A 15,923-nucleotide genomic window follows, 5' to 3' on the forward strand; every position below is an offset into this window, starting at 1 on the left:
AAATCATGACCAGGAAAAGGTTGAGAAACTGCATAGGCAGGATTCTGCATTTTTTTTTCAGATTTTCTGTACAGATTCAGTTGCTCTATTTCCTATTTCTATTGCAACTCTCATATCTCACAGTTAGGGGGAAAAACTGTTTTGAAATAATTCTTGAATTTTAAAAAATTAATATTTTAAGTAAAGACTTTACATTATTTGTGTTTTATAGTACATGAAACGTAAAGAACAGGATATTCCAAAGTATTTTCGTCTCAAACAGTTGCAAGATGAATTTAACTTTGTTTCTGAAGAGGAAATGAAAAAGAGTAAACGTTTCCAGCTATTGCAACTTAGAAATGCAGGTCAATTAGATGTTTTCCTTCTGCAGCAGATACCCCTCTATGACAGAGAGATTCCAGATTTACTCTTCCAGGTACTTGGTTTCTATTTGAATATAGTTTATTCTATGATAAGTTAATGTTTAGCTGCTTTAAATCTATCTTAATTTTTTTTAAAACTGATAATCTGTAGACAACAATTTTCCTCTCTTAAATTTTTTTTTTAATTGAAGTATAGTTGATGAACAATATTTATATAAGTTTTACGGGTGTACAATATAGTGATTCACAACTTTTAAAGGTTATACTCCATTTATAGTTATTTATAAAATATTGCCTATATTCCCTGTGTTGTACAACATATCCTTGTAGCTTATTTTATATATGATGGTTTGTACCTCTTAATCTTCTACCCCTATATTGCCCTTCCCCACTTCCCTCTCCCCACTTGTAACCACTAGTTTGTTCTTTATATCTGTGAGTCTCTTTTTTGTTGTTGTTATATTCAGTTGTTTGAAACAATATGTTTTGTTGGACATATTAGGCAACATGTTGGACATGGATAGGCAACGGTCATGTCCATGTTGATAATACTTTCTCTTTCACAATTAAGTCGAGCTTGTTTCATGGGAATTTTTGTTTCTTGATTTTTTTGGGATCCCCTTTTCTTTAGGCATTAAAAATGTATAGCTCTCCCAAATTTCAGAAAGTCCTTAGCTTAACTTTGCAACTTAGTTGTCCCAACAACCTATTTCACAGCCAGACTCCTTTAAGTATATTATAAATTTATGTAAATATTGTGGTTTTTATTGTAAAATGTATCACCAATTTAATAGCAACTTTGGGGGATAAGGGAGAGAAACACTGCCAGGTTAAACTTACACTTGATTATAAAAGCACAAATCAATTTCAGAAACTTTAAAATGTGGGGAAAAAAGAAAGAAAGAAAAGTTCATCTCATGCTGTGTAGTGATGGCATGCTGGAGCCTGCTGGCACCAGCTGGTAAGAGCCTGTTGTGTGCATCTCTTCCCAGCTCCACCTTCAGTGATTTCATGTTGGTTGCTTTAAATATATTGCTGGGAGAATGTCTACACCATAAATCAGCAAATGCTGCAAACTGGGGCTTCCCCTCCCACTCCCAGAGAACTGGCTGTTAAACATTTACCAGCACTCCACTAGGCTTAAAAGAATGGAATGATAAGAGCTAATACCTGTAGAAAAAAACAATTGTACTAATCCTAACACTTGTGCTTGCAAAGAGATGGTTCAAGAAGAAAGAAACCAGTGTTTCATCTCTGAAGAAAACGCCTGTGTAGTAGAATTACCACTGTAGGGTGATGTCAGCCAGCTTAAAGATAGCAGATGCTGATGAAGGATATTGAGGTTTATACATCTTATGAGTCAGAAAGAGTGAATGCCTTATACTAAAATTGGTTATAACAGGTTTATTAATTTAACTCTGGTGAATTATTATCAATTGATAAAAAAAAGATAAACTTTTTGATATTTGTTTTCATTTGATTCTGGACTGAAGGGAAAGAGCAGCAAGCCACTTAATATTAAAAATAGCAAAAGTTACTTATAAAAAGGTTTATGTTTTTTTCTTGTTGTTGCCACTCAGCCATCCTTTAGCTGTTATACCCTAATATAGAGGAGACACAAACAAAACTATACAGGACTCATTACATTTAAAACTCAAGTAATAGCGGGAAGACAGTCATGGCTGAACAAAGTGGATTGTCTGAGAATCTCTTTTGGTGTGGCTCAGAGGTGAAAGAGGAAATGCAAATTAATAATTTTTCAATGATAATATCATGGCACCACCGGTTAGCACATATGACTATTATAGTCATAGGATTTGCAGATTATTCATTATTTTCACAAACATGGGTGAGTAGAAATATATGTATTCACAAACAGACCAATTGATATTTGGCTTTGGAAAACATTGCTCATCTTTTAATTGTGATTCATCTATTTTGAGACCTTAGGAATTTCAGTTAGTAAACTGCAGTGGGAAGGCCTTGGCTTAGAATGGCTGAAAAGTTATTCAGTTTCCTCCTGCTTCTCTCAATGATTAAATTCAATTCTACAGTTCCATAAACTACTATGGGCAAAGCACAATGCTCAGCATAATTGAGGATATAACATCATAAAAAAGGAGTAGTTTCTGCTTCTGAAACTAGGGGCTTTGCTAACTTTCCTTATCTTATACAAACTATTCAGAGAACACAAAAAGAGGGAGAGCAACCCAACTCATTTTCTGAGGTTGATGACCTTCATGCCAAAATTGGGCAAAGAAAGCAAAAAATGATCATTTTAGGTCAATTTCACTTATGAGCATAGATGTGAAATTACTAATAAAATTTTAACAAATCAAAAAGCAATATATTATGTATAAATATATAATTATACACCATAATCTAGTAAGGTTTATTTCCAGATAACAGAGCTAAGCTAATCTAATTAAGGAATCTATTAATATAATTTACCACATTAACAGACTTAAGGAAGGAAAAAATATGCTCCTTTTAAATGCCCAAGGGACTTCCCTGGTGGTCCAGTGGTTAAGACTTCGCCTTCCAATGCAGAGGGTGCGGGTTCCATCCCTGGTCGGGGAGCTAAGATCCCACATGACCGGAGACGTCTTCAGCCTGTCCCCCTCCTCCTCCTCCTCCTCCCTCCGTCTTACTCCCCCCACCTGGTCCTCCTCCCCACTTCCTCCTCCTCCCCCTCCTCCTCCTCCTCTAATTTGTTTACAAGAAATATGAGGAATAAAGGAACAAGTTAAATGGCACCACAAAGAAACAATTAGACAAATTTGGAATGTGGGCCAACTGGCTAGCAAGTACAACTGTTTCTCTCTGTTGCATTTTGATCTCTTTAAAAAGTCATCATTTTTAGACCTAAATAGACATTTCTCCAAAGACATACAGATGGCCAACAGGCACATGAAAAGATGCTCAATATTGCTAATTATTAGAAAAGTGCAAATCAAAACTACAGTGAGGTACCTCCTCACACTAGGCAGAATGGGCATCATCAAAAAGTCTACAAATTAAATAAATGCTGGAGAGGGTGTGGAGAAAAGGGAACCCTCCTACACTGTTGGTGGGAATGTAAATTGGTATAGTCACTATGGAGAACAGTATGGAGGGTCTTTAAAAACTAAAAATAGAGTTACCATGTGATCCAGCAATCTCACTCCTGGGCATACATCGAGAGAAAACTCTAATTCGAAAAGATACATGCACCCCAATGCTCATAGCAGCACCATTTACAATAGCCAAGACATGGAAGCAGCTTGAGTGTCCATTGACAGATGAATGGATAAAGAAGATGTGGTACATGTATACAATGGAATATTACTCAGCCATAAAAAGAATGAAATAATGCCATTTACAGCAACATAGATGGACCTAGAGATTATTATACTAAGTGAAGTAAGTCAGAAAGAGAAAGACAAATACCATATGACATCACCTTCAATTTAGGAAATGCATTACAAAGTCTTAAAAAGAGAGCTGTGCAATTATGTGCTCATACACATACATCCCTTGATGGTATTAGGTTTGCTAGGAATTTCCAGGCTGGAATCAGTAGCAATTTTCTAGAATTTTGTAAAGCCATCATTTGGCTGTCTCATGTAAAGCTTGTTCTCAATAAAATAAGATGAAAGAAAAAAATATCATATGATACCACTTATATGTGGAATGTAAAAAAATGATACAAATGAACTTATTTACAAAACAGAAACAGACTCATAGACATAGAAAACAAATTTATGATTACCAAAGGGGAAAGGGATTGGGGGAGGGATAAATTAGGAGTTTGGGATTAGCAGATACAAACTACTATATATAGAATAAATAAACAACAAGATTGTACTCTATAGCACAGTGAACTTTATCCATATCTTGTAATAACCTATAATGGGAAAAAAATCTGAAAAGAATATATATATTATATATATATGGAGATATACAATATATATATGGTGAAAAAACAGCAATTGGTGAAATTTGGATATTGGACTATTATGTAATATTGATAATTGAATAGTAGATATATTGGAAAATTGTTAGTTTTGTTGTCTGTGATTATGGCACTGTGGTTGTGTCCTTAGTTTTTGGAGATTCATGCTGAAGTACTTATTTAGGAATGAAGTGTCATGGTGTCTGTAATTTATACTTTGAGATATTTTAGCCAAAAAAAAGAAAACAAAAGAAACAGATTAAGCAAATATGGCAAAATATTAATTACTTAATCTAAAGGGTAGGTTCATAGATTTTACCATTCTTTCTAATTTTCTGTATGTTTGAAAAACTTGAGGAAAAATTAAAAACAAAAAATAAATAGCATTCTATACACCAACAAAAACCCACTAAAAATGTAACTTAACAAAGATACACCCTGCAATAGCAATAAAAACTCCTAGATTCATAGGAGTATATTGAACAAAACATGTACAAAAACTTAATGGAGAGAATTATAAAACATTTTTGAATGGTGTAAAATTAGATTCAGACCTCACAAAAGAAATAAATACCATGTGTAATGAAGATTACACATGAAATGCATAACTTTAAATGTATATCTTAAACTTGGGCAGGAAAGTATTTCTTAAACAAAACACAAAAAGTATAAATTATAAAAAATAGGTTAATAAACTTGATAATATTAAAATTTAAACCCCACAGATTAGGAAAAGATATTTGCAAATTATATATTAATTAATAAAAATATCCAGAGTATTTAAGTGACTCCTATAAATTAATACTTTTAAAATAAATAAAGTGATATGAAATAGTAATATAATATATCCTTAGGTAAAAAGCTGTTACTTGTCAACAGGATTAATTTCAAGATTTCTTGTGGATAATTAGAAAAACAAATAAATTACTTTCAGATAATTTACTTAAGATAAGAGATACTTCATAATTTTTGTGTCATCTTTAATGCTCTCTATAATGTAAAATGATTTCAGTGTGCAGTTAGGAACATATCCCACAAATGCAGATATAACAGATGCAATTTATTCTAAATTATATAGATGAAGCATCCTGACAAATAATCTTATACCAACTGCTGGATGTTAAATTAAAGTTATTGATTATGGTCAGCATATTTTGACTACTTACTGTATGTCATGCACTTTATAGGTATTGTTTCAGTTAAATCTCACAGCAATCCTGTGACATATTAATAACAGTAATATTATAATTATTACAAAAGAGGAAACTGAGGTCTGCAGTAGTTAATCGACTTTTTCCCAAACCACAAAGTTAATAAATGGCAGGGCCAACTTGAATCCAGGACTATGGCCTCCAAAGCCCACTCTCTTGACCCTTATACTCTACCACTTTCCATTTCTTTTGTTTCTAGTGATTACCAGGTAAATGCATTCATGAAGAATAGTTCTCAATCGTCTTTACATTTTCTTATAATTTTCTCAATCGCAAATTTTTTCTCAATCATTACTCAGTTTTAAAAGATGAATGGACCTCCTCCTAGAAGCAAACAAAATATGTGTTCTTAGTTAATTCTCAGTGGGAGAATCTAAAAGAAATATTCTCTCCTCTCAATTCCAGAACGTTGCCAATATCTCCTACACATGAACTGAAATGAGTAGTTAATATTTTATTGCAGTGTATCGTATCTAAACTCTGTTACATTCAAGAAGTGAAACTAATTTAATTCTCTGTTTATAGGAATATGAAAGTCAGATAGAGAAGGATATGTCCATTTCAGATATGAATTCTATTACCGCACAAAGGATTAATTCTGCCAATTTTCTGAAAAAGGTAACAACAACAAAATAGTTTTATCAATATGTTTGCATTTACTTTTGTGAAAACTGGTCTGCTGGATGCACAGTACTCTACTCTTCCCAGAGTCAGATGGACAGACCTGCTTACTCATCACCTCTTTCTGATCACTGAGGGGTTTTCTGTTCTATTCAGACTTCCTTTTCAGAGTTAGTTACTGACCATCTGTAAATGTACACTGTTGATGTACATTGTTGATGCAGCAGTTACTTCAATTGACAGCAAACTCATTATTAAAGCATATCCCAACTGTTTCCGTTTACAAATGAACGTTAAAGACTTCCCATCTCTTTTTGACCCTAAAAGTTCACTTTGGGAAGTACGCCAGCATTTTGCCAGAATCCCTAGTTTTATTAATAACTCATAATGCCGTACACCAGAGCAGTTCACGGGACAAAGGGATGGAGGAGCTACTAGGAGAACGGAACACCCTAACAAAGCCTAAACCAGGTTTGAGGTGGAATCCCTCACTGAATTTCACCCCTGATTTCTTTCCACTGACCCCTCATCGCTCCAGGGACTGTATATATAGATCCATAATGCCCAGCACAGTGCTCTTCACTCAGAAAATGTTGAGAAATGTTTGAACAATTAATAAAGTAAAGGATAAAATTGCAGGCTGAGGAGGTTTCTAAGACTTCTGCAAGAGTAGAATCTATAGCCTTTGCTATAGGGCACCAGAGCAGCCTTTTAGGGTAACTTGAAAAGAAGCAGAGAGCCATGGAAAGATCTAAGAGATACATACAAATCCCTCATGGAGACAGGAGAGAAGCAACCTTGTGTGACTAGAAGAGCCCTAGGCAGGTGTGTGAAGACCTGTTCTGACCATCCTGTTTGTCTTTGGGAGGGTAATCTATGCACTGAGTCCTGCTTTATTGTTCTATAAAAACAGACAATAAAAATGCCTGCCTTGCTTTACTTCTGAAGTAAGGGGCAAGCAAGATAAAACCTCAAGTGCTATGCTAGTTTGTACTCTGCTCCTATGGAAGTGTGGCAGAAATGCAGACCACGATAGCTATTGTAGCCTGAAAGAGCACCTCCTCTTTATCGCTGGCAGGCGTTTTTTTCCACTCACTCTTGCCCCTCTTACACCTTCTTCATTAGCTCCATATATATTTTTTTAAGTTGAGATGTGATTTAATAATGATATTTATGTCTTAGGAAATAAAGAGGGGTTCTTACTTATAAGAAAAGAGAATACGTATCCTTCTTATGCCTTCTCTTTTTTTGGTGTATGAGGAAGCCCAGAAGGGAGGGCAGCAAAAGATCAGGAAGGTGGTAAGAGAGCAAGTGTCTGAGAATTCTTGACCTTCATATAGGAATCCTGGGAAGGAGCTTTAAGAACATTGTGTGATTGGGTTTCGCCTCCTTGTGAAGACTTCTTTGCTATCTCAGGATAGTTTAAAACTACAAGTTCAAGGGATAATTACTTTAATTACAGGTACTGGAATCCTGCATTGACACTGGAGGCCTAATAGGGCCCTAATAGGGCCACCGGTGTTTAAATCCTGCTGTGGGAGGGACTGTGAGTTATATGCATTACACTTCCTGCCATGTTACTGGGGTCAGTGGTGGCTGAGGCCGGGATGGGAGCAGTAAAGTCCCAGCAGTCTCAAGGATTGCTAGATAAAGTTTTGCTGAAATATTTGCATCTAAGAGGCCAGTGCTTCTCCTCAAGCTGTCCCTTTCATTAATTTACTCAATAAATACTTATTGAGCACCTGCTATGAATCAGTCATTACACTAGACATTGGAATTACAGCAGTAAACAAAACACACTAAAATCCCTGGCCTCCTAGAGGAGGTCGTTCTGGTGGGGGAAGTCAGATAATGAACAGAACATTAGTATGTTAGAAAGTGATATGCGCCATGACAAGTGAAGTAGGAAGAGAGAACAGGAGTGTGTATGGGGGTGGGGGTCGGGTGTGATTTTAGATAAGGGAGAGCCTTCCTTAGATCAAGGAAAGCCCTCGAGAAGCTAACGCTTCAGCAAAAGACCTGAAGTGAACTGAAGGAGCTAGCCATGGAGCTTTTTTGGGAGAAGAACATTCCAGGCTGATGGAACCACATGTGAAAACTGTGAGGAAGGAATATGCGTGGCCTATGGGAGGAACAGCAAGGAGCTCAGTCTGTGTGATAGCAAGGGAGCAAGGGAGAGGGAGAGAGAAAGAGAGAAAGACAGAGAGAGAAAGTACAAGTGAGAAGGCTCAAGCACAATGATGGGGTCAGAGGGAAGAGGGGTGTGGTTCACCTTCAAAGGAAACAATTTGTACCCCACATGGCAGGGTAATTCTTAGGAATTATAATTTCCCATTCTCTTATCACCCCATTTTCCTATCGAATTTAAGCAGATCATTAGGCTCTAGGTTACATTATCTCCGGGATGATTTGTGGCAGGACAGAAAGCAGAAAATTGCCTCCAGACACACTTCTTCCTGGTTTCATTTCTAAAAGTCTAAACCTGTTGTGAAACATGGGGTTAGAGGAGAAAGGGAGGGATTTCCTCAGACTAAAAAGAAGAATTTCAGAGTCCTTGGAGGAACCAAGGTCTGTGGGTTCTGCAAGTAGCAAGGGCTTAGGGGAATGGCTGTGTTCAAGCACTAAATATCTTACCAAGCTGACAGAATGAGAGCTTAAGGTCAGAATAGAATGGACTCAAAGGAAATACAGAAATGTGATCACATTTCCTTGTGGATCAAGATTTGTGTGTGTACAAGTGACTGTTGTAGAAACACATTCACAGGATAATCATCTCCTTTGGTGAAGATTAGTTCTGTCTACGTATACTATGAGTTAGGTGGAAAAAGAGGTGAGAGGGACATTAATGAGAACGTTAGGAATGATTTTAATAATGGTAGCAAACAGAACCATACTTTCACTTATCTAATTCCCCTTTCCATTCATTGCTTGAAAAAATTAGGAGTAAAAAATAGTGAGACCAGTAGCATTGTATATACTTAATCTTAAAATATAAACTGTGCATTTCTTTAAATTCTAAAATTTTTTTTGTAGATGAGAAGGTTGATAATGAAAAGAATTGCCAAAGTTAGCAAATTTAACTTATCAGATATTGTGGCTGATTATGAAGAAATTGTATCTGCAAGGTACATACTAAAATTATTATTATTTAAGTACAAAATATAAAGCTATAAGATAATACCTTCAAAGTCCTCTAATAAGTTCTCTATTTTTATATTAATCAAGTTAATGTCAAAATGCAATTACAAAGCATATAATGAAATACAGTGACTTAAATATTTTTGGTCATTTAAAAATTGCATTTTGGACATAACTATATGATTTGTATTTTCAATTGTATAATATTTTAGATTTTAACCCTCTGCTTATTGATAGTTTTTAGGGCAAGAATGAAAAAAAAAAAAAAAAAGAAATACCTTTGTCCCAAATTAGTTTTGCCCTAAGATTTCCCTGTCCCGAGACTGCTACTGGAAAAGTCATTGCTGCTAGCACCACACACTAAGCCTGTAATCTCTCCCTTTCAAAACTGAATCCTCAGCCATATAAGGGCTCTGTGATCCACAGGCAGCAGTTGGGGGAGCCTTTGGCTGAAGTAACTCAGTTCTCATACTGTCCTATCTGGGAAACTTAAGGGTAGGAACAGGAATTAGGGATGCTGCGTTTGGGGAAACAGCCCTGGGGCCACTTGCAGATTCTTACTATTAATAATAAGGTTTTAATTGGTGTAGGATGCTGAAATCTATTTTTTGGGGGGGGGGTTCTATTCTAAAATATACCTTGAAGTAATTCTTTCATGGGCACATTTTTTAAATGAAAACTTACTTTTTAAAAATTTTTACTGGGGTAGGGACTTCCCTGGTGGCGCAGTGGTTAAGAATCCGCCTGCCAATGCAGGGGACACAGGTTAGAGCCCTGGTCCGGGAAGATCCCACATGCCGCGGAGCAACTAAGCCCGGGTGCTACAACTACTGAGACCACGCGCCACAACTACTGAAGCCCGTGTGCCTAGGGCCTGTGCTCTGCAACAAGAGAAGCCACCACAATGAGGAGCCCACGCACCGTAAGAAGAGTAGCCCCTGCTCGCCGCAACTAGAGAAAGCCCTTGTGCAGCAACGAAGACCCAACACAGCCAAAAATAAATAAATTTTTAAAAATAAAATTTTTACTGGGGTAGAGTTGATTTACAATGTTGTGTTAGTTGCAGGTGTCCAGCAAAGGGAATCTGTTACACATATACATATAACCACTCTTTTTTAGACTCTTTTCCCATATAGGCCATTACAGAGTGTTGAGTAGAGTTCCCTGTGCTATACAGTAGGTCCTTATTAGCTATCTATTTTGTATATAGTAGTGTGTGTGTGTCAATGATGAAAACTTATTTTTTTTAAACTTTTTATTGGAGTACAGTTGATTAACAATGTTGTGTTAGTTTCAGGTGTACAACAAAGTGATTCAGTTATACATATACATGTATCTATTCTTTTTCAAATTCTTTTCCCAGTCAGATTGTTACAGAATATTGAGCAAGAGTTCCCTGTGCTATACAATAGGTCCTTGTTGGTTATCCATTTAAAATATAGCAGTGTGTACATGTCAATCCCAAACTCCCTAACTATCCCTCCTCCCCTCCCTTCCCCCAGGTAACCATAAGTTCGTTCTCTAAGTCTGTGAGTCTGTTTCTGTTTTGTAAATAAGTTTATTTGTATCTTTTTTTTTTTAGATTCTGCATATAAGTGATATCATATGATAGTTCTATTTCTCTGTCTCACTTCACACAGTATGACAAGCTCTAGGTCCATCCATGTTACTGCAATGGCATTATTTCATTCTTTTTAATGGCTAATATTCCATTGTATATATGTACCACATCTTCTTTATCCATTCTTCTGTTAATGGACGTTTAGGTTGCTTCCATGTCTTGGCTATTGTAAACAGCGCTGCAATGAACATTGGGGTGAATGTATCCTTTCTGACCATGTTTTTCTCCAGGTATATGCCCAGGAGTCGGGTTGCAGGATCATATGGTAGCTCTATTTTTAGTTTCTTAAGGAACCTGCATACCATTCTCCATAGTGGCTGCACCAATTTACATTTCCACCAACAGTGTAGGAGGGTTCCCTTCTCTTCACACCCTCTCCAGCGTTTATTGCTTATGGATTTTTTGATGATAGCCATTCTGACTGGTGTGAGGTGATATCTCATTGAGGTTTTGATTTGCATTTCTCTAATAATTAGCGATGTTGAACATCTTTTTTTTAAATTAATTTTTATTGGAGTATAGTTGCTTTACAATGTTGTGTTAGTTTCTACTGTACAGCAAAATGAATTGGCTATACATATGCATATATCCCCTCTTTTTTGGATTTCCTTCCCATTTAGGTCACCACAGTGCATTAAGTAGAGTTCCCTGAGCTATACAGCATGTTCTTATTAGTTATCTATTTTATACATAGTATCAATAGTGTGTACGTGTCAATCCCAATCTCCCAATTCCTCCCACTCCCCCTTTCCCCCTTGGTATCCATACAGTTTCTTCTCTACATCTGTGTCTGTATTTCTGCTTTGCAAATAAGATCATCCATACCATTTTTTTAGATTCCACATATATGCGTTAAAATATGATATTTGTTTTTCTCTTTTGACTTAACTTCACTCTGTATGACACTCTCTAGGTCCATCCACATCTCTACAAATGACCCAATTTTGTTCCGTTTTATGGCTGAGTAATATTCCATTGTATATATGTACCACATCTTCTTTATCCATTCCTCTGTTGATGGACATTTAGGTTGCTTCCATGTCCTGGCTATTGTAAATAGTGCTGCTGTGAACACTGGGGTGCATGTGTCTTTTTGAATTATGGTTTTCTCTGGTTATATGCCCAATAGTGGGATTGCTAGGTCATATGGTAGTTCTATTTTTAGTTTTTTAAGGAACCTCCATACTGTTTTCCATAGTGGCTGTATCAATTTACATTCCCACCAACAGTGCAAGAGGGTTCCCTTTTCTCCACACCCTCTCCAGCATTTATTGTTTGTGGATTTTTTTTTTAATAAATAAATTTACTTATTTATTTATTTTTGGCTGCATTGGGTCTTCGTTCTGTGCACGGGCTTCCTCTAGTTGGGGCGAGCGGGGGCTACTCTTCATTGCAGTGCGCAGGCTTCTCATTGCAGTGGCTTCCCTTGTTGCGGAGCACAGGCTCTAGGCACGTGGACTTCAGTAGTTGTGGCTCATGGGCTCTAGAGTGCAGGCTCAGTAGTTGTGGCACACGGGCTTAGCTGCTCCGCGGCATGTGGCATCTTCCTGGTCCAGGACTCAAACGCGTGTCCCCTGCATTGGCAGGTGGATTCTTAACCACTGTGCCACCAGGGAAGCCCATTTGTGGATTTTTTGATGATAGCCATTCTGACTGATGTGAGGTGATATCTCATTGTAGTTTTGATTTGCATTTCTTTAATAATTAGTGTTGTTGAACATCTTTTCGTGTGCCTCTTGGCCATCTGTATGTCTTCTTTGCAGAAATGTCTATTTAGGTATTCTGCCCATTTTTTGATTGGGTTGTTTGTTTTGATGATATTAAGCCACATGAGCTCTTTGTAAATTTTGGAGACTAATCCCTTGTCAGTCACATTATTTGCAAATATTTTCTCCCATTCTGTGGGTAGTCTTTTCATTTTGTTTATGGTTTCCTTTGCTGTGCAAAAGCTTTTGAGTTTAATTAGGTCCCATTTGTTTATGTGTGTTTTTATTTCCATTACTCTGGGAGATGGGTCGAAAAAGATATTGCTGTGATTTATGTCAGAGAGTGTTCTGCCTATGTTTTCCTCTAAGAGTTTTATAGTGTCTGGTCTCATATTCAGGTCTTTAATCCATTTTGAGTTTATTTTTGTGTACAGTGTTAAAGAATGTTCTACCTTCATTTTTTTTTACATGTAGCTGTCCAGTTTTCCCAGCACCATTTGTTGAAGAGACTGTCTTTCCTCCATTGTATAGTCGTGCCTCCTTTGTTGTATTTATAGATTAATTGACCATAGGTGCGTGGGTTTACTTCTGGGCTTTCTATCCTGTTCCATTGATCTATATTTCTACTTTTGTGCCAGTACCATACTGTTTTGCTGACTATAGCTTTGTAGTATAGTCTGAAGTCTGTGTTTTATTATCAGTCTTTGGAGGAAAATAGGTGTGACCATAAAGCTATAATTGCATAGGTTTGTGTTGCCAAGGTTGGCAGCACATATAACTAACTCCTATTCAGAACCACGTAGAAAAGTTGAGTATCTAACCACTTTCAAGAGAACGATTCCTAAAAAATGAATAATCCTTTGATATAACATCATGTTTCATGGATTTACCTCTCCATGCCCTTGTTTCTTCTTGGACCACACACCCAAATGACGTGGAGCAATCACATTCTCTCTTAACATAGCATCTCTTCTATGCTCAGGAAAAGATTCTTTCCTGGGGTCTAAGACAACTTTGTCTCCCCTCCACAATGGAGAGACCATGGTTCAGAATAATGGCCTTATTTATAATAATTAATTTTAAAAATTGATATCTTTCAAATTTTAAGTTATCTTGTATCTATGTGATTGATCATTTTTTACTCTTTAGCCATTTGACACGTGCAGTTTGTAAGCTTCTTGAACGACGAAGAAAGTTAAAGCCTCAGAGGCAAGAAAGGAAAAAAGTGGCAACAGAGACTATCTGTGATGGAGATATTAAGATTCTTGTCAGAATATTGAGGGCTTATAATATTCCTACAAGGAAAGCAATAGTTAATAGGTAAGGCAATTGCACCAATTTTTGGAGTTGCAAAAGATGTCTTAAATGTAAATTTCTATACTGTCTTCTTAATAAAACTTTGTACTTTATTAATACTCAATATACAGAAACTGAATGAAAGTTGAAATCTTCGTTTGGATAGTCAAACTTACTGTCATTGCTGTGTATTACAAATTTTCAGAAGTTTGAGATGCCCAAAGTACCTTTAACATGTATATTTTTGGGTGCTATATCAAATAAATACCTTCTGTCCCTATTCCCTATTGTGAAAACTTAAGCTGCTATTGCTAACTACACTGTTCTCTGCCACTGTCCCCTCACAGTATTGGAAGTATATGGACTACAGGAGAGAGTAAGCTCCTTTTTGGATTTATCATTTTAGGTGACTTCTACAAAAATCAGATCTTACCTATCTCTTCTGCAGGCAGTCAGTGTGTTTTATTTGCGTTTCTTGGGTAGAGGATATGTAGGGTCAGAGTGGCCAAATTAAGGCATCATGAATATTAAATACTCATGAACATTTAGTATGACCTGAATATCAAGTGTTTCATATATTTAATCTCATGTATAATTTATATATTGTGAATATTTAGTGCCCAGGTACCTCAGGAATACCGAGTATCCCTCTCTGTCTACATTTAACACTTATGTGCTCTACTTGCTTATTTTATGTTTACCACATCCCATGAACTCTACATATGAAAAACAAATATTTTGCTTACTAGCTACGAATCTATAGTTAAAACCTCTTAAAGGTTTTGCCTGTGTTTTATATTATAAAATATGATTTTATTTATGATAGAATTGATATTCTCAAAACAAATGCACATTTCAAGGCTGTTTTGTGAAATAAGGACATTATAAAATTACCACCATTTTCTATAATAATTTGTAAAAGAAAGAATATTGTAACACCAAAAATAGGAAGAATATAGTCTCAAAGTATTACTTGCCCTATTTTTTTCCTTTTGCTGAGGGTCAGTGAAAACTCTGTCACAGACTGGTTCCAATCCATAGTTCAGCATTTAGGAGCTACCCTTTCAGAGTAGTGATTGTCACGTATTTATCTCTAACCACCTATGTTATGAAGATCCAAAGCAAACTCTGTAAGATCCAGGGTAGCTGACTTATATATCTCTATAAGCATAAGCAAAAACCCAGCTACTCCCACCAAAACTAATATTAAAATTAATTAAAGTGCACATCTCTATATTGTTTTTCAGAAGAGCCTTGGGTATGCCTACTTATTTGATGTCACCCATGTCTCACCTCAGACATAAAGAAACAATCAAATCCGTAGCCTCAGATGAGATCTTAAATGAGATAAGTATTTAACACTTCTATAAAGTGCTGTTTTGATCATGTTTTCCCTGAATTGCAACTGGCCCCTAACTGGACTATCCATCTAATTCTAGTTTACTTTCCATAACACAGTGAAGGTGCTCTTTATAAAATGTAATCCTAACTATTTCATTCTCTGCTACCCTGCTCTCAGGGTCTATAGAATAAGGTGCAATCTCCTTACAATGGTAGCTCCTTAGAATGGCTACCAAACTCTGTAATGATCTGGTTCTTACATACGAATCAGCCACATTTCTCATCAGCCCACAGCGGTATCATATCATACTACTACTTGTTCTAGAAGGCCTCCGTATATGCCCTTTCCTTTGCCTGGAATGGCCACCATACCTCCGTGTTATTGGCCACATGAACTATTTAATGTTTCAAAGCTCAAGCCCAAGCAATATTTTCTCTGTGAAGTTCTCCTTGTCCTCACCCCAGAGAGTTAATCATTCTCTCTCCTGAGTAACCATTATACCTTGAATATATTTCTTACATTTCACTGCAATTATTTGTTTACCTGTTTATTTTCTCCTGATAGACTTAAGATAAAAATCTTTAAGGATTTCCATTTATTTTTGGATCCTAGCAAAGTAGTACCTGATATTGAATAGGTTGAAGAAATGTTAATTGAATGAATGAATGAATAATGGTTGTTCGAAAAACTGG

At 36.3% G+C, this 15,923-nt stretch overlaps 1 protein-coding gene across 1 annotated transcript in view; it reads left to right on the forward strand.

Annotated features, from left to right (window-relative positions):
* The window catches only part of CC2D2B (coiled-coil and C2 domain containing 2B), a 101,516-nt gene that overhangs the window by 51,223 nt on the left and 34,370 nt on the right, over positions 1-15,923 (forward strand). Inside the window, exons 19-23 of the mRNA XM_082406564.1 lie at positions 212-415; positions 6,033-6,125; positions 9,162-9,253; positions 13,743-13,913; positions 15,137-15,236. Of these exons, the coding sequence (XP_082262690.1) occupies positions 212-415; positions 6,033-6,125; positions 9,162-9,253; positions 13,743-13,913; positions 15,137-15,236 (660 nt within the window). The remainder of the gene's footprint in view (positions 1-211; positions 416-6,032; positions 6,126-9,161; positions 9,254-13,742; positions 13,914-15,136; positions 15,237-15,923) is intronic.

This window comes from Balaenoptera borealis, assembly GCF_965194805.1.
Source record: "Balaenoptera borealis genome assembly, chromosome: 10".
Classification (NCBI taxonomy): Eukaryota; Metazoa; Chordata; class Mammalia; order Artiodactyla; family Balaenopteridae; genus Balaenoptera; species Balaenoptera borealis.